The sequence below is a fragment of the Silurus aristotelis genome (genome assembly GCF_946808225.1).
Source record: "Silurus aristotelis genome assembly, chromosome: 16".
NCBI classification, from domain to species: domain Eukaryota; kingdom Metazoa; phylum Chordata; class Actinopteri; order Siluriformes; family Siluridae; genus Silurus; species Silurus aristotelis.
The window spans coordinates 3,161,512-3,179,560 of record NC_139589.1 but is presented as its reverse complement, the minus strand read 5'-3'; the positions used below and the strand labels follow the sequence as shown (position 1 = coordinate 3,179,560).

At 37.0% G+C, this 18,049-nt stretch overlaps 1 protein-coding gene across 7 annotated transcripts in view; it reads left to right on the top strand.

The window, feature by feature from the left end:
- slco2b1 (solute carrier organic anion transporter family, member 2B1) overlaps positions 1 to 18,049 on the top strand; it is a 60,325-nt gene that overhangs the window by 3,575 nt on the left and 38,701 nt on the right. For 3 of the 7 annotated variants that reach the window (XM_083564586.1, XM_083564587.1, XM_083564588.1), the window contains exons 4-15: positions 1,432 to 1,594; positions 1,693 to 1,911; positions 2,004 to 2,102; positions 3,222 to 3,352; positions 5,298 to 5,403; positions 6,438 to 6,602; positions 7,467 to 7,665; positions 7,925 to 8,057; positions 9,865 to 10,034; positions 14,235 to 14,299; positions 15,527 to 15,647; positions 15,769 to 16,810. In XM_083564586.1, coding sequence (XP_083420712.1) covers positions 1,432 to 1,594; positions 1,693 to 1,911; positions 2,004 to 2,102; positions 3,222 to 3,352; positions 5,298 to 5,403; positions 6,438 to 6,602; positions 7,467 to 7,665; positions 7,925 to 8,057; positions 9,865 to 10,034; positions 14,235 to 14,299; positions 15,527 to 15,647; positions 15,769 to 15,943 — 1,746 coding nt within the window. In that variant the 3' untranslated portion in view covers positions 15,944 to 16,810. Of the gene's footprint in view, positions 1 to 1,431; positions 1,595 to 1,689; positions 1,912 to 2,003; positions 2,103 to 3,221; positions 3,353 to 5,297; positions 5,404 to 6,437; positions 6,603 to 7,466; positions 7,666 to 7,924; positions 8,058 to 9,864; positions 10,035 to 14,234; positions 14,300 to 15,526; positions 15,648 to 15,768; positions 16,811 to 18,049 lie in introns of those variants that run through there. The other 4 variants (XM_083564583.1, XM_083564584.1, XM_083564585.1 and 1 more) reach the window with 2 other exon arrangements.

Below are 18,049 nucleotides of genomic sequence, written 5' to 3'. Positions count from 1 at the left end.
AATGGTGGACATGGTATGTGGGATTTTGGGATATTAGACAGTCAGAACTTTTTCAGTTTCACCTATTCTCCCTGTGTGGGATTCCTCTGGGTTCTCAATGTGTTCTCCCACCATCCCTATGCTAAATTGAATAAGTGTGTGAACGTGTATCCATTGATTGGTCCTCTGCAATGGACCGTGTCCCAACCACCACCCAGGAATTTCAGGGTTAGGCTCTGGATTTAAACTTGACCTGGATCAAACTCTTACTGAAGATAAATACATAAATATAAAAGTGACGAATCCCGTCTGAACATGTATACCTTTATCTTGTTGTTGGCTTTATTTATTTATTTATTTTTAAATAACTAAGGGCATGCCAGTGCAAGTTTGACGTGTACTGATCGCTAAGTTAGTGATTATATATAATTTTAGACTCTAAATTACTCCAATCTGTTTAGGAGTGTGTGATTGAGTGTACAGTATTTCGTTCTCTGCAATTTAACTGGCGACCCAACTGGCGTGTTTGTGTTTCCTAACTCAAGACCAGTGTTTTACTCCAAATCTAGTACAACTCTGACTCAAAAAAGCGAAAATAATTAATAAAATAGAAATATATGTTAAAAGCAAACTTTTCATGAAGGATAAACCATTTTGAAAAGTCTCTCTTGTAGTCCAGACTTTTTTTTACTTAAATTTGTTTACATGCACACTGGTAATTTCAATCAGAATACTTTATTAATCCCATAGGAATTTTTTTTGTGTGTTACTTTAATACAACCAACGACGACTGCTATATTGCAACATTTGGACTTTTGGACTTATTCAAGAAAAATTATCATTGCACTGCCACACTTTATATACCATGCACATTTATTTATTATTTAACTTTTCCAGGGTTTTTTGTTTGTTTGTTTATTTATTTATTTTAAGTTTTTAATATTTTTATAGCACCAGTACACCGACACATTTCTTGTACATTTAACCTATGATACTTGGTATTAAAGATGATTCTGATATTTAAACCCCAAAAACTGTATTTCTCTTGAATCTACATGTGTTTATTTATCTGACTAACCAGATTCATTCAAGACTGTGCCACTGCCTTTTCCTAAGCACAAGCACCGGATTAACATGGCTTGCCAAAATTAGTCATCTGCAGAAAGCATTAATTTTTAAAATCACTTGTCTGGATTTGTGTCGTTTCCAGTGTGTAGTCGGGAAATATTTAGGGCTGCAGTTTCTCAGATGTGCTTTGCGAATGGAAAATGTATTATATCTTCATTCACTTCCTTTTAAGGACCAGAAGGTCCCTGAGCAGTTTAATTTGAAAGAGAAAGTACGTCGCAGGGTTCAGACGATCGCATTGTTTTTATGTAACTATAAAGAACAGTTTTATAGTTTTCAATCTAAACGTACAATGAAGTAATTCGTCCATTGATTCTCCTGCAGGTGGGAAACACGGTCCTTATCGTGTTTGTGAGTTATTTTGGAAGCCGAGTTCACAGACCCAGGTGTATTGGGATCGGAGCGTTAATTGCAAGCATGGCAGCGTTTCTAATCGCCTTGCCGCACTTTTTCAGTGGCAGATATCAGTATACAGATCACGTGGACAGTAAGTAGGCATGACTAGAACCGTGATTCAAGACAATGCATATCAGTTATATTAATATTCTGTCATCACAATCAGGAATTTTTTTCTTTGATCAGCAGATGCTACAGAGCAGGTCTCTGGACTTTGTGAAGCAGTGCACCAGACCACACCTTCGAACCAGACATGCTCCGAAAACAAAAGCCATGCCAACAATGCAGTGTTCCCTATTCTGCTCTTGGGGCAGTTGCTTTTGGGAATTGGCGCAGTTCCGATCCAACCTTTTGGTATCTCATACATAGATGACTATGCAGATAAGAAGAACTCGCCATTTTATCTTGGTATGTGCGATAAAGTATGCTCAGAATAGACTCTTTGTCTGTTTTGGTACAGTTTTATCAGATCCTGCTCAAAATTGTTTTGTTTCCTACAGGAATATTGTTTGCATTGACTGTGTTGGGACCAGCCATGGGTTACTTGTTGTCCTCAGTCCTGCTCAGGGTCTATGTCGACTTCAACATAATGTTACCTGGTGAGAAAGAGATCTTCTCAGTTAATGGATTGCACACACACCCACGCACACCTACACGCTTATCAACTCCATCTGTTCGGAGCAAAGAATTTTGTACGGCTCTTATGTCATGGTGTACAAAGGGCACGCTGCCTTGAGGGAACCTGTTAAATCCTCCGTTTGTTGAAGCTGTTGAGCATTAAACGAGAAGGTTGACCAAGTTCAGACCAAGTTTTTACACACACATACTCAAGGAAGGCAAACAGATTAAGGACTTGTGTTTGTGCTCCTGTGTAAACAAACAGATTCGCATACGTTACATAAGTCACGTTTTGCATTTTTCACTTATCCTGCAACTTCCTGTTTATCAAATCAAAGCCCAAATCAAAAACTTTGACCTCGTGGGCAATTAAAATTAAAGCTCCTGAGTGCACAAGGGTGGAGAATACTTGAGAAACTGTCCTTGGTAGCGATAGAGTAAAAATATCCAATTCTCATATTACTTGGGAAAAAGTGTGAATATGCAAAAATAATAACATTTTCCTAGAGAGTTTCCTTGCTAATTCCAGATTAGGCTATTGATTCCTTAATATAACTAGTTATTTAAAGTCGAGCTAATGTTAACATACAGTGTTTACTGTACATTTGACTTCTGATTAAGAAAGGATTAAACTCTGTAGCCTGACCCATGAATAGGACCAACAAAATATAGAGATAATGTCAGAGTTTCAAAGAAAACCACTTATTTTCCTTAATATGCAAGTCTTTTCATAGTCACAGTAATGACGTTAAATCTTTTATCGGAAAACATGACTAATTTAAAATTTTGTTTTTTTTCCCCTCTTGTCAAGTTCTGGCTCGAAGACGTTTTAGGTTGGATTCTTTGGATACCTTCTTAACCTTAACATCTGTACATCTACACTTTGGTGTAAATAGAATTTTAGCGGTTTTCCATCATTTTTGTATTTATTCGATAGTTGGGGGAAAAACATAACCAAGAAAATATAAGCAGCAATGTCAGAATAATAAGAAGGTCTAGCCGAGGATCCTGGAAGCTTCTCAGCAGCTGCCTGTATGTTCAGTGTTATTTGTCCATTGTTACTGGTTGAATGTGTTAAATTTTGTCTTTTTTTTTTTAAGAGGACATTGTCTTGGAGAGAAAGGATCCACGTTGGGTTGGAGCTTGGTGGATGGGTTTCCTCCTAGCTGGTACCTTGCTCTTCCTTACCTCCCTGCCATATCTCTTTTTTCCCAGAAGCATGATAAGAGAGGTATGTCAGCAATACCACCCACATGCTTCATTCCATTTCATTCAGCCATTTTGTGAAGATATCACATGTTATGAGAAGTTATGATGTGAAATATAAGAAGGTGGCTTGTTTTGAAGAAGCTTTCGATTTAACGACTCATAAATCTTTAGCACGTCTGAGAAATTGCTGTTGGATCTTGTTAGCTTATTGTCTTTGCTGTCTTGGCAAACTTCCAAACATGGGGTAAAGAGAGTTCAGATGTTTATATAATCCTCACCAGTCGAAATCCAGTCAGTGGAGAAGTGAACGTGAGGAAGGAAATCTGAGAAATAGATAGCTGTACAAACAGTAGGTTTGCCAAATCGTTCTTAACAAAATGCCTGATTGAATATCATGCTAAATTCCCATGGAGAGAACAGGAAATCAAAAATCTAACTGCAAACTACAACCCTGATAGTTAGGACACTTAGTAAAATAGTAAAATGTGAATTAAAGCAGAATGCAATGATTTGCAAGTCTCTCAAACCAATATTTTATTCACAATAGAACATTGAAAACATCAAATGTTTAAACAGTTTTATGGAAAAAAATATTTTAAAGATTTTTAATTTGATGGCTGCAACACGTCTCAAAATGTTTGAACAGGCCATCAAAAGCCTGGAAAAAGTCATTATTAAAACTAAACAGTTGGGCAAATATTTTTGCAACTAATAAGGTTAATTGCCAACAGGTCAGTAAGATGATTGGATATAAGTAGTATCTTGATAAGTATCTATAAGTCTATCTATAAGTATTTTGGAGAGGCAGAGTCTCTCGGAAGTGAAGAAGGGCAGAGCTTCAACAATCTGTAAAGGGAGGTTACTGTAAATTTGATTCATGAATTTTGACCAACTTAATCCAATTACCCCTCACATATTCAACACATTTAATCCCAAGGCCTTGTTTTATAATCCTACTGTGGCTTTCTGGTAATCCTTGCTATTAAACATTCCCAGTCAGATTTCTGTTGACTAAAACAGAATCACAACTCTTCCACATGAGGAAACAAATCCACACAAAAACAGGTCTACATATTTAAAATGTACTATAAAAGGATGTGATATAAAAAAGTTATATATAAAAAGTTTGTTATATCTGTTCAATATAATAAAGGTCTAACTCTGACATCTCTGGAAAGTGCAAGTACAAAAATATCAAAGCAAATGTGGGTCATAATTAATTACAACTGCTTAAATGACTGTAATATCCCTTTAAAATAATACACAATCCTGGATTTCTCTCTTCTTTTACCTGTAATGTTTCTTACCCATTATTATAATGAACCTCTGGGTTTACAGACTGCTACTGTTTTTGTAGAGAATTTCTTACACTATGTTTATTGTTCATGTTCCTCATTTTTACACACAAAATGGTAACATATCCTGCTTTTAAGTACACTGGAATTTTAAAAGTGGCATTTCTGTAGTATGTAGGCAACTAGCTGGCTGTTTGATTCAGTGGAACGGAAAAGTCGCCAATGCCAATTTTGTATTCGGTTTTCTTTCAGTTGGTAAACATAACTGGCCTCTAAACCACAAATAGACACTCCTGAGCACTGATTTTGGGTTGTAGATGTTCCAGGTTGATGGATGTAAGCTGGTGTTGGTTTAATTTTGGCTCACTGTTCTAGATGTTGCACAATTGTATGGAAGCGCTTTTAATCATTAAAGTCCTTTAATCATGATGGCATGTAGTGCTCATAAATGTGAACTGCCCTATTAAATATTTTGCCAAAAAGGCAGTGTTTAAGTGCAAAAGGAGTGAGTTGGATGTACAGAACCATTTCTGTTGTAGGATATTTTCCAAAGATTAGAAGAAAAGGAGAAATGTTTCAATGAGAACGGTTACCCCTTTTACAGTGCTTTATTATCAGTTACAGGTCTTTTGTAAAGGTAAAGGTATATAAATCATTAGCTTTTCTTTTCAGGAAACCGCTGATCCCACTGCAGAATCGGGAACAGAAAAGCTAAAAGAGAAGGAGGAAAATGTAGCGGACACAACACATGGACTTTCACTAATCCTGTTCCTTAAAAGTGAGTCTGAATATAAGGTTAAGAAAGTTGTATGGGTTCTTAGGTGGCTAAAAAGTTGTTGCCTTATTATTAGGTTAAAGGGCGAGCATACAGTCTGGCACACTAAAAATATCGCCACACACACACACACACACACACACACACAAAGATAAAGATAAGAATGTTTACTTAAAATAGCTTTTCCAGTCAAGAACAAGTACAAGTATTATGGCATATTTGTTGTTCATTGGACAAATCTTTATTTCAAAACAAAAAAAAAATTATAATTCTTATTTCAAAACTTTAGTCAGCTAAAGTTTTTCCACCGTGTTTATGTAAAAATATATCATTTCATTTAATAGTTGAGAAAACCTCATTAATAAATTCAAACAAATAAATAAATAAAAAGGTTCAGCTCTGGCAAATCTGCAAGCTGCCCATTGGAAGGTGCAAATACAAAAATATAAAAAGTAACAGTGGACAATAATTCATTACAACTGCTTATATAAATAAAAAATCCTTTAAAAGCTTTCTGATCTCTTCCAACTTCCAGCAACTAATTCCCAATCATGGAAATAATGGACATTCTCTCTCCTTTTACCTGTAATGTGTTGCAATGGATCAAAGACTATTACTGCGTTATTCTAGAGAATTTCTTAAGCTGTGTTTATTGTACATTTTTGTCATATTGTACACACAAAATGATAACATATCCTGCTTTTAACCACCCTGGAATTTCACTAATGGATTTTTGTAGTATGTAGGCAATGGCTGGTATCGTGTGTACATATGTGACGCATAGTGCAAATTGACTCTAAGACTACTGAGTGTTCGATTCAGTGAAATGAAAAATCCAGTTAGTAAGTTAGGAAACAAACTTACAATTATAAGGAAAAAAATTTTACTTTGTCCTTTTGTAGCACTATATCTGTGTAAAGCTGTTCTGAGGCAATGTCCACTGTTAAAAGCGCTAGACAAATAAAACTGAATTTAATTTCATTGAAAAAATTGCCAATGCCAATTTTATTTATTTATTTTTTTATATCATTTCACAGAATTCCCCGTCATCATGCTGAGAACCCTGAGGAACCCCATTTACCTTTTGGTAGTGCTCGGTCAGGTGAATCTAGCAGCTATGGTTGCTGGACTGGCCACGTTCATGCCAAAATACATCGAGAGACAGTTCGGTCAGACAGCCTCCTTCTCTAACGTGATGATCGGTGAGATCTATGTAAATTAAAATGGAAATAAAGTTTTCTTTGGTATTAGTTGAAAGACACGTCAAGACATGCTTCCGTTTGTGTTTTTAGTAGTTTTTAACTTCCATGTTTCAGAGAGTTCACAGAAACCGTTCTTAGTGTATAGAGGGCTGACTGGTTTCCTAAAAAACAAATAAGCTTGTAAATGGATTGCAAAAGGTATCCAAATAGTTTAGCAATATAACACTATTATTTAAGGCGACCTTTTTCTATTTATTTATTTATTTTTTACAAAGCATTTGTTTGTTGGAAAACGAAGGCAAATGTCAAGCACATTGGAGTGGTAGCTCAGAAGGTCATGAGTTCACATCCCAGTGCCACCAAGCTGCCACTGCTGTACCTATAGCAAGGCCCTGATTCCTCAACAGCTCATTTGGATGAATGAGATAATTATAAGAGCATTTGCCAAATGCTATACATGTAAATGTACTATCAACTTGCCATAATTGTCCTTCACTATTTGGAGATTTCTTTCTGACCTTGTAAACCAGTTCATCCCAGAGCAGTTCAATAGGATTTAGGTGCGGTGACTGGGCAGGCCGTTCCATGATAACACTCGGCTTATTGTCTTATTGTGCAGTGAAGTCGGTTCCAGGTTCAGGATTCCTTTTACTTTCTGGAATAAATCTCCAACGTTTCCTGCTCCAAAGCAACCCCAAACCATTATTATATAAACAAAAGGAAAATGCATATGTCTTAAAAAGTCTTAACAATATAAACAATAACCTTTAATCATTTTATACCAAAGGCTTTGTGGTTGAAGGGAAAACTCACACCAAATTGTGCTGTTTAGTGAACGTTTCTATGTCCTGTGTATTTCCTCAGGTGGATTGAACATCCCATCAGCCATAATGGGCATCATAATGGGAGGCGTGATCCTCCGCAGGCTCAGTCTGTCCGTCAAGGCCTCTGCGTTCCTGTGCAGCGTCGCTTTGCTGTTGTCGATCACCTTCGCCATGCCGCTTCTCTTCCTCGGTTGTTCGACGCAGAACGTTGCCGTTATAAACCCTACCGACAGCGAAAGGCAATATTTTATGTCTACTTCCATTTAATGACTTTGTTATAAATTGAATTATACCATGAGGAATGCAATATTAGACAAGTAAAATAATTTTTTTCATAGCTCTTGTAGTCACTTTTATATGCTATAAAGACAGACCTACATAAGGGTTGCACAATGAGCCAGACGTGTTGGAACTTCTTTGAAAAGAATGTACGGTTAAGCTTTTTAATGCTATTAAACACACTCTCTAAACCTACTATTACTTACTGCTTATGTGCAGCTTTGCCAGGCACCAGAATTGCAGTTTGGCATGTTCCTGCTCTGATGAGGCGTACAATCCTGTGTGTGGTTCCGATGGTGTGGAGTTCCTTTCTCCCTGTCACGCTGGCTGCAAAATCGATGCCTCCTCTCAGGTAAATCAGATATTTTATGGGCAGCTTTTACTTACAGTAGATTTAATGAAGTGTACAGACTTTTGAATCATTAGAGGCTCCACATGAGCTGCACAGTGATTCCAATATGAAAGTTGCCAAGTGTAGGAGTCAGGAGGATAAGCATTTTTAAGGGTATTAGGCACCTACTCAATGTGGGTTCTCAGTGAATAGAAGTTTCATTATTTCATTTGTGGAAGGCTTAATGCAGGAGATTTTCTCTCCTTTCGTGCAGAGAGGTTTTTTAACTGCTGCCAAAAAAAAGAGAAATATTTCCTCCTCTGTGAATTTATACGAGTTTGAAACTTTATACGATTCAAACAAAATCAAATAATAGGTCCTTCCCCCCGAGAAAATATTTCCAAACCATGGCTAGTACTAGAAGTAAGTATACATTACTTTTTGTAATAATTGAAACAATGATATTTTGTTTTATTTAAGAATTTGTGATTTGTTCATATGAACTTTTCTCCAGTGTTTGTTTAGAAGAAGCCCTGAGTTCAACAAACTCCTGAACTGTAGCACATATAATGCATCAACCCCCCCCCCCCCCACCCCCCAGTTTCTTGCTAAAACTCCAGCAACAGTTTAGAAATTTAGGCTTCACTTATTTTGTACAACACACATAAGCAAAAGAAGCACGTGTTCTCAGAATGCAGAACTGTTCCAATTCCAAGCAGAACATCTTGAGCAGATTGGACTTGAGATGGTTCTCTGTTATAAAATGTGTACTATTAAATTGAATCATTATTTAAAGCACACTGCAGCCTCGAAAGTATAGAGCGTGTTTTTACCTCAGTGTTGGTCGTGTCGCTTATGTTTAATGTATGTAACAGTATGAAAAACCATAATGTTGTGTTTGGAGCCAGATTTCAGTTCTTGGCTGACTGGAACACGATGTTCTCATCTGCTTTTGTAACTCATACATATGTCACGCTCTGAGGTGCATTTTTAAATGTTTGGAACCAGTGTGAGTTTATTTAAATCCTTTTGTTATTGGTTATAATAGCGTTCGATGAAGAACCTAAGAGTGCTGATAGGGTGAGTGCTGCACAAAGGGAATTTTGACAACATGATCAGTGGTGGACAGAAACAAAGTAAATGTAATTCGTTATTAAAGAACTAAAGTAGTTTTATCGGGTGTCTGAACTTTACTGAATATTTCCATTTGGAAAGACTTTAACTTTACTACATTTCTACATCAAATATCGTACTTTTTACTCAACTGCATTTCGCGAAATCCAAACAATTGTTGATGTCCCGGGGTCGCCAACTCCTAGTTTCTGTTTTCCTGTGGCGCCCTGTATTTTTAGCATCAAAGTGATTTCGCTATAATATCCTGGATTAGGAGGCTTTCCTGTGAGTTTCTTGTATTCTTTTTTGTTTATCTAATTCAAAAACTAACCGAAAGCTGTCCATCTTCTTCACCCTATGCTCACTAGATGTTTTTTGTCTTCTGCACCATTCTGTGTAAACTCACACTGTTGTGAATGAAAATCCCAGTTAATAAACTATTATGTTTTGATACCCACATGAAAGTCTAATAATTAGATAACGGCGTGATAAATAATCACGGCACTGTTTATTACACAGAGTTGGCAAACACTTTTTTTTCCCACCATGGATGATCTTGTCATATAACCTGCAGGGCGAGTGTGATTTGTTTTCAGGATGATTCAACAGGAACACGTTTATGATTCCTCATGCTCTGACCTGTTCAATGTAACACGCAAACAATTATTTCTGAATCATTGCTCAGAAATGTAACACACTTTTCTTTTTTCTTTAGAACTACACAAACTGCGTGTGTGTGGGTCCTGTGGGTTCACCGGGTTCTGCCGTGAAAGGACCCTGCGGGAACAATTGCTCTCACCTCCTCATCCCTTTCATGGTCTTCTCATCGCTCACTTGCTTCCTGGCATCACTTTGTCAGACGCCATCGTTTATGATGATCCTCAGGTACTTGTCCTTCGCTGTGTTTTATTCCTATAGTTTATTATAAAGCAAATCACACTGCCAAGTTCATGAGAAAATCGGCTTGATCCTTACGATGGTATGAAGGAATAGTTATCGGATCAGATGCCCTTAAATAATTGGGACACGCTGAACGTTCATTAACGTTATTATTGTGAATGTAAATGACGCACCCGAAGCTGATAACCGTCTACAAAATGATAGAGGACTTTGAATTGCATTGTTTAATAGAGGCTGAGGGACAATTAAGCTTGTAAAGAATGATTACTAGGTACCTGTATGTTGACTTGTACTCCACATGGAAACACCTTGATGCCAGTTCTCCCTCAGGTGATGCTGATTTACGTCATGAGTCTATTCAGGCTTCGCCTTAGTCTTTGTCAAATCTTTGACAACAGTGTTGCATTTTTTGGTTGTTCCTTATATGGACAAAAGTTTTGTGACCTCTGACTTTTCCAACCGAATGTAGTTCTTCCCCAAACAGATACCACAACGTTAGAGGCACACAATCAGATGCCTTCGGACATCACTTTTCCCTTCACTTGAACTAGTATGCTTTAACAAATATGTTGAAGCATAAAGATATAGTTTAAATGGGTAAGAGTGGAAGATCTCCAACTATAGAACTCTGACCTCAACCTTGTTGAACACCTTTGGGATAAATGTGACTGCACCTCAGGCCTCCTCACCTACATCAGTACATGAATGAGCAGAAATCTCCACAAGCACACTCCAAAATCTAGTGGAACATTTTCACAGAAAAGTGGAGGTTATTATAAGAGCGAATTGGGACTAAATGTGAAATGGGATGTTCAAGAGGCACATACCAATCTTATGGTCAGCCTTCTACAAACTTTTTCCAAATACTGTATAATAACTGTCAATTTTTTTGATAAATATAAAACAGTGGACCAAAAATATATCAGATGTATTTGGCTTTGAACTGCAATATTTGTTTCTGTTAACTGGATAACAGAATTTTAGTTTTAAGTATAAATGGAATGTTACCCATGTGGTCTTTTTGTACATTTAAGAGATTTGTCCCTATGTGAACTAAGAGACCAAAGAAAAAAAAAAAAACAGTTTGGCTCTACTTGAGCTAGAACATCATCAATCTGTCCATGTGAGCTCAGCATGCTCCCACAGGCCTGGAACAAAGATCAGCCAAGAAAGCAAACGAATGCTACCCATCAGCATGTGGTTTTATATAAACCTTGACAAACATAAGTAAAGATTTTATTTTTATTTTTTGCATTTAATAGACAGGACGAGAGAACAAAGAAGACGGAGGGGGGGGGGATTAAATACAACGAATCCTTTTTATGGAAGTTGTAATTATGTGATTTACATGTCAATTTTATGCTTCATTATGATTCATTATTTTATTTTATTTTTTACATGCAGGACATTTTATTTCATGATTTATCTATTGGACAAATCAGTTTTTTTCTATCTATCTATCTATCTATCTATCTATCTATCTATCTATCTATCTATCTATCTATCTATCTATCTATCTATCTATCTATCTATCTATCTATCTATCTATCTATCTATCTATCTATCTAATTATTTATTTTGTCCAGGGTAGTTTTCACTTTGACCCCTCGTGTAATATTTTACATTTGATTTTCACGTGTCTTTTATGTGATTAATGTTCATGGTATATTAACATGGCAATTTTAGTTTGTTTGATTTACTTTTACAGTAACGTAGAAAGTCTTATTTTATTATATAGGATTAGGTGAATATACAGCGTTATTAGACGTTCTTGTTGGCATATACTGGAGTACGAAAGAACATAAAATGCTAAACGAGGGACCTCTGGATGTTTTTCCCTGTTTACTTTAGCAGAGAGATGTTTATTATACATGAGATTGCAGGGGAACTTCATATAATTTGAACTTCCATAGATATTTATGGCTTTTGGGAGACACAACTTTTTCAGAGTGAATTACAACCAAACAATTCAGGGTTAAGGGCCTTGCTCAAGGGCCCAGCAGTGGCAGCTTGGTCTTAGTGCTGGGATTTGAACTTATGATCTAGAGTCCAATGCCTTAACCACTGAGCTACCACCTCTCCTGGCCTCTCATCAATCCACACATTGCTCGAATTTCTGGCTTCGTTTTTCACAAAGGCCACTGACATGAGGAGGAACCGGTTATGCTTGTTGTGTACTAATGTTACAAGCAATAAATCAGCAATAAATAATCTTCTATTACTCTAAAATCCCCATTTGCTGTGACAATTACCTCCACTTTTCTAAGAAGATGTTCCATTAGATTTTGGATTGTGCTTGTGGAGATTTGTGTTCATTCGGCTACAAGGGTCTTGGTAAAGTCAGGTAGGTGAGTTTTTCCCAAAGGTGATCAGTAGGGTTGAGTTCAGAGCTTAATGGCAGACCATTTAAGATCTTCCACTCCAGCCGATGTAAACCATATGGTCATGGATCTGGCTTTGTGCACAGGGGCATTGTGATGCTGTATATACAGTGAGGAAAATAAGTGTTTGAACACCCTGCTATTTTGCAAGTTCTCCCACAAAAAAAATCCAGAAATCGCAATGTATGATTTTTTAACTATTTATTTGTATGATACAGCTGCAAATAAGTATTTGAACACCTGAGAAAGTCAATGTTAATATTTGGTACAGTAGCCTTTGTTTGCAATTACAGAGGTCAAACGTTTCCTGTAGTTTTTTTTACCAGGTTTGCACACACTGCAGGAGGGATTTTGGCCCACTCCTCCACACAGATCTTTTCTAGATCAGTCAGGTTTCTGGCCTGTCGCTGAGAAACACGGAGTTTGAGCTCCCTCCAAAGATTCTCTATTGGGTTTAGGTCTGGAGACTGGCTAGGCCATGCCAGAACCTTGATATGCTTCTTACAGAGCCACTCCTTGGTTATACTGGCTGTGTGCTTCGGGTCATTGTCATGTTGGCAGACCCAGCCTCGGCCCATCTTCAATGCTCTAACTGAGGAAAGGAGGTTGTTTCCCAAAATCTCGCAATACATGGCCCCGGTCATCCTCTCCTCAATACAGTGCAGTCGCCCTGTTCCATGTGCATAAAAACACCCCCAAAGCATGATGCTACCACCCTCATGCTTTACAGTAGGGATGGTGTTCTTGGGATGGTACTCATCATTCTTCTTCCTCCAAACACGTTTAGTGGAATTTTGACCCAAAAGTTCTATTTTGGTCTCATCTGACCACATGACTTTCTCCCATGACTCCTCTGGATCATCCAAATGGTCATTGGCAAACTTAAGATGTGCCTGGACATGTGCTGGTTTAAGCAGGGGAACCTTCCGTGCCATGCACGATTTCAAACCATGACGTCTTAGTGTATTACCAACAGTAACCTTGGAAACGGTGGTCCCAGCTCTTTTCAGGTCATTGACCAGCTCCTCCTGTGTAGTTCTGGGCTGATTTCTCCATTTTCTAATGATTGCTCCAACAGTGGACCTTTTTTCACCAAGCTGCTTGGCAATTTCCCTGTAGCCCTTTCCAGCCTTGTGGAGGTGTACAATTTTGTCTCTAGTGTCTTTGGACAGCTCTTTGGTCTTGGCCATGTTAGTAGTTGGATTCTTACTGATTGTATGGGGTGGACAGGTGTCTTTATGCAGCTAACGACCTCAAACAGGTGCATCTAATTTAGGATAATAAATGTAGTGGAGGTGGACATTTTAAAGGCAGACTAACAGGTCTTTGAGGGTCAGAATTCTAGCTGATAGACAGGTGTTCAAATACTTATTTGCAGCTGTATCATACAAATAAATAGTTTAAAAATCATATATTGTGATTTCTGGATTTTTTGCTTCCTAAAAATCCCAAAGGTGTTCACACTAATCCCAAAGGTGTTCAATACTGTTGTAGAGATCTATAGGAGGAGATCTTCCACTCCAACCCATGGATAGTATATCTTCGTGTCACTGGCTTGGCACACAGGAACATTGTCATGCTGGGACAGATTTGGGTTCTTTAGTTTAAGTCAAAGGACAATGTAATTCTAACACATTCTATACAATTTTTATTTAGAAGTAACAGTTTGGGAAGGAGCACATGTGGATGTAAAAGTCAGATGTTCCAATACTTTTGTTGAAATGGTGCTTGTGACACTTGATCTTGCTGTGTTCTAAAAACAAGAGATTTGCTAATACATTTTTGTGATTTCACTTTCACATAGGACTGTGACGCCTGAAGACAAATCCTTCGCTCTGGGAATCCAGTACATGCTCTTCAGAGTGCTCGGTTGGTGCCAACATCTTCTGTTATGGGAACATTTTATAGCAGCCAGGTTTTCGCATAGAAAAGCAAATTAACAGTCATAGTTGGAAAAACAGAATATTTGGTTCAATGACTTTATTGCACGTAGATGCATATCTTGTTTTGTTCTGATAAAAAGTGATGAAAGCTTCAGTCGTTAAAAGAACTGGTTTGGCCTGGTGTCTTTCAACATGAGCAGAACAGCACGAGGAATCAAAAACTAATGAATGTAAATGATGTGCTGTACATACAATGACTTCAGAAAAACTCATTTATATTTAGCACCAGGTGCGGTATAGTGATTTCTTTACACTTGGTTCAGAATGTTTCATTATAATTCTGAGTGCCTTCAAGAGATCACAGATTTACCTTAGCAAGAATCTTAGCCAGCAAATAAATGAGTCATGTGATATTTCTCATTACTAATAACAGATACAACAGCAATAAGCCTGTTTCTGGACCTTTCTAGAAAAGAAGATAAGAAAGAAAGAAAGAAAGAAAGAAAGAAAGAAAGAAAGAAAGAAAGAAAGAAAGAAAGAAAGAAAGAAAGAAAGAAAGAAAGAAAGAAAGAAAGAAAGAAAGAAAGAAAGAAAGAAAGAAAGGGAATGATGTATACAAAATAAAGGAGAAAGAAAGAAAAAATAAAGGAAGTACAGAAGATAAAGAAAAAAGAAATAAATAGAAAAGAGAGAAAGAAAAAAGCAAACAAAAGAAAGGGAAGGAAGTACAGTTGATAAAGGAAAAGAAAGAAGGAATGGAAAGGGAAGAAAGTATAGAAGATATAAGAAAAAGAAGGAATAAAGGAGGAATGAAAGAGAAAGAAAGGGAAAATGTAAAGAAGATTAAACAAGAAAGCAATGGAATAGAAAGAAAGAATGAAAGAAAGAAAGAAAGAATACAGAAGATAAAGGAAAAGAAAGAAGGAAAATAATACAAAATATAAAAAAGGAAAAAGAAGGAATGGAAAAGAGAAAGAAAGAAGGAAGGGATGGAAGTACAGTAGATAAAGAAATAAGAAAAAAAAATGGGAAGGAAGTACAGAAGATAAACAAGGACTGAGAAAGAAAGAAGAAAGAAAGAAGTACAGAAGATAAAAAAATTAAAAAGAAGAAATGGAAACAGAAGGTAGAAAGGAATTTGAGGAAAGAGAAAGAAAAAAGGGAATGTAAAAGAATGCAAAAGAAAATAAAGATGCTGTTTGTTTTTGCTCAGCGTTTCTTCCGGCTCCTGTCCTGTATGGAAGTGCCATTGATTCAACCTGCATCCAGTGGGGGAAAAAGTGCAATAAAAACACTTCCTGCCAATATTATAACTTGGATTATTTCAGACAGAGGTAAGTCCAGTTTCTTCTCCACAATCATCACCCGTCACACAGTGGACAAGCAGCGGCTTTCAAAAATGTGCTTTTTCTAAAATTACAAAAACATTTATGAAATGAAATTAAAACATTTCAGATTTCTTGGACTTCAGACGTTTTTCGTGTTTGGAGGTCTGGTCTTTTTCGTCCTCTCCTTCCTGGTCCTGAGACGATCTGATGCAGCTCAGCGGAAGAAACCCGAACAATTGAAGAGCTGCGGCACAAGCGAGAAGCAGGACATGAAACCGAACTTACTGAAATGTCCAAAATGATGGACTGGGAAACCTGGGAGAGGAACTCTCTGAAGTACTGAGGGATTTTTTAAATTCTTTATTACTTGTTTTTTGGTGGCATTATGATCAATCCAGAATATGAAAAAAAGAATTCAGTGACAGACTGCTGTATATAGGCATCATCTGTGAGATATAGAAACACATCTAATATTCTTTTTTTTCCAGCGAACATAAAAAACCAACTCGTCACCACTCCACTGCTGTGCCAATTAGGCATCTGCATGTGTAAACATGCTGAACACGCTGAACACGCTTACACACTGTGAAACCAATGTATCTTCTTTTTTTTTTCTTTATCTGAGCCTTTAGTGAAAGTGTCTGTTCTATCGAGAGCAGGTTCAGCTGTTTTCTACTACTATAAAGATGTCAAAGGTGTCTTATGAGCTTTGCAGATTCAGCCGAGTATGTAAAAGCGAAGTGGTAGTGAGGTTCAACTCCACCAAGTTTCCCAGGCGGGGCTCTTAAGCAAACAACCCCCATTCCCCCCTCCCCCCATCCCCCAAACTGTGAGCGATAATTTAAATATAAGATTTCCTCGATAAGGCCAAAAATGTGAAGGCGAAATGGGACTGTTACTGAAGTGTTACTAAACAAAAAGACAGCGTCGATTCTAAACGTAAGCCCGGGTGCACATTGTGCAATTTTTAATAGTCCTTTCCATTGTCGCTTGTCAGACTGTACGAGCATGACATAACATGAACAGCTCACAATTTAAAACCTCATTTGTCACAACGTCAGACTGTACGACAATCAAAAGCTGACTAGCACAAGAAAAAAAACACATCCGGAGTGATTAGACACGCTCAGACCCATGTTCTCATGCTAATAGTAGCTAGTAGCAAAACATTTTGTTCATGGCATGACTTGATGATTAAAAACATCGTCTGAACGCTCTTCTTCCCTTCATAACTCTTTCTTTACTTGCTTTACTGTCCACCTGCGTCGTTTCAACGTTTTCCCCTGAGGTTGTTTGAACTTTGAATTGATTGTATCATCAGGTTCGGTGCTTCTGTTGGTTTTTTTTGGCCATTAATCGGCTGTCTGTGAGAACGAGAACATCAAGAACACAGATTTCAGCTGAGGATTATGTGGATCTTTGAGGATTTTCTAAATTTCTTTGTAAAAAAAAAAAAAAAAAAAAAAAAAGTAACTTTCTTCTTAACTCCATATATTGACCTACACTAATATATATATATATATATATATATATATATATATATATATATATATATATATATATATATATATATATATATATATATATATATATATATATATATAAAATGTGTATGTATATGATTATACTTAGCTAGTTTAAATGTGTACTCTGAAATTATATTCTATTTTGTTTGGCTCCTATATGGATTTTTTTTTTGGATATTTAGGAAGTTTTATACATTCTGTGACAAATGTACTTTTGGATCTGGGGGAAAAAAAAAAACTTTTGCAGTCCAATTACAGATAATACGAGAACATTTTCTGGTTCTCTTTCATGCAGCTCAATGAAATCATACTGAAGCTAGAATAAGCAAAGGTTAACCAGTACTTCCTTCATCGTTTGAGCTTTCTACTGAAGTTCTTCGTCCGGATTTGGCAAATCCGTGCTCCTTGTAGCAGCGAATTCCTGGGTTTTGGGACGAAGCTACTGAGAGACGATGAGGTCTTTTTCTTCTGGAATTCATTCATCTTTAAATCTTCAGTTTTTCTGCTTACCACGTTTGTAAAAAGTAGTTCGAGCAGTTGTAAATAACCAGTCTGTGATGTGCAAATGTTGAATGAAAAATCCTATGAGTTCAGCAACTTATGAAACGGCCATCATGGCATGTTCAACACATATTCCCTCCTCATTCTGATCTTTGATGTGAACTGAAGCTGAGCTGTAGATGCATGATTGTAAACAGTACATTAAACATGAGCGGCCGATCAGACGGTGGTAGAAGTTAATTGAGCAGGAGTTAACGTGGCTCATGCGTATATGTGAACGCCAACACTAATTCAATATCTGCAGTCGATGTGAAATCACACTGCAAAGCTGTAAATGAGTAAAGAATGTGAATTGTTTGTTTTTCAAGATTTTCACTGACA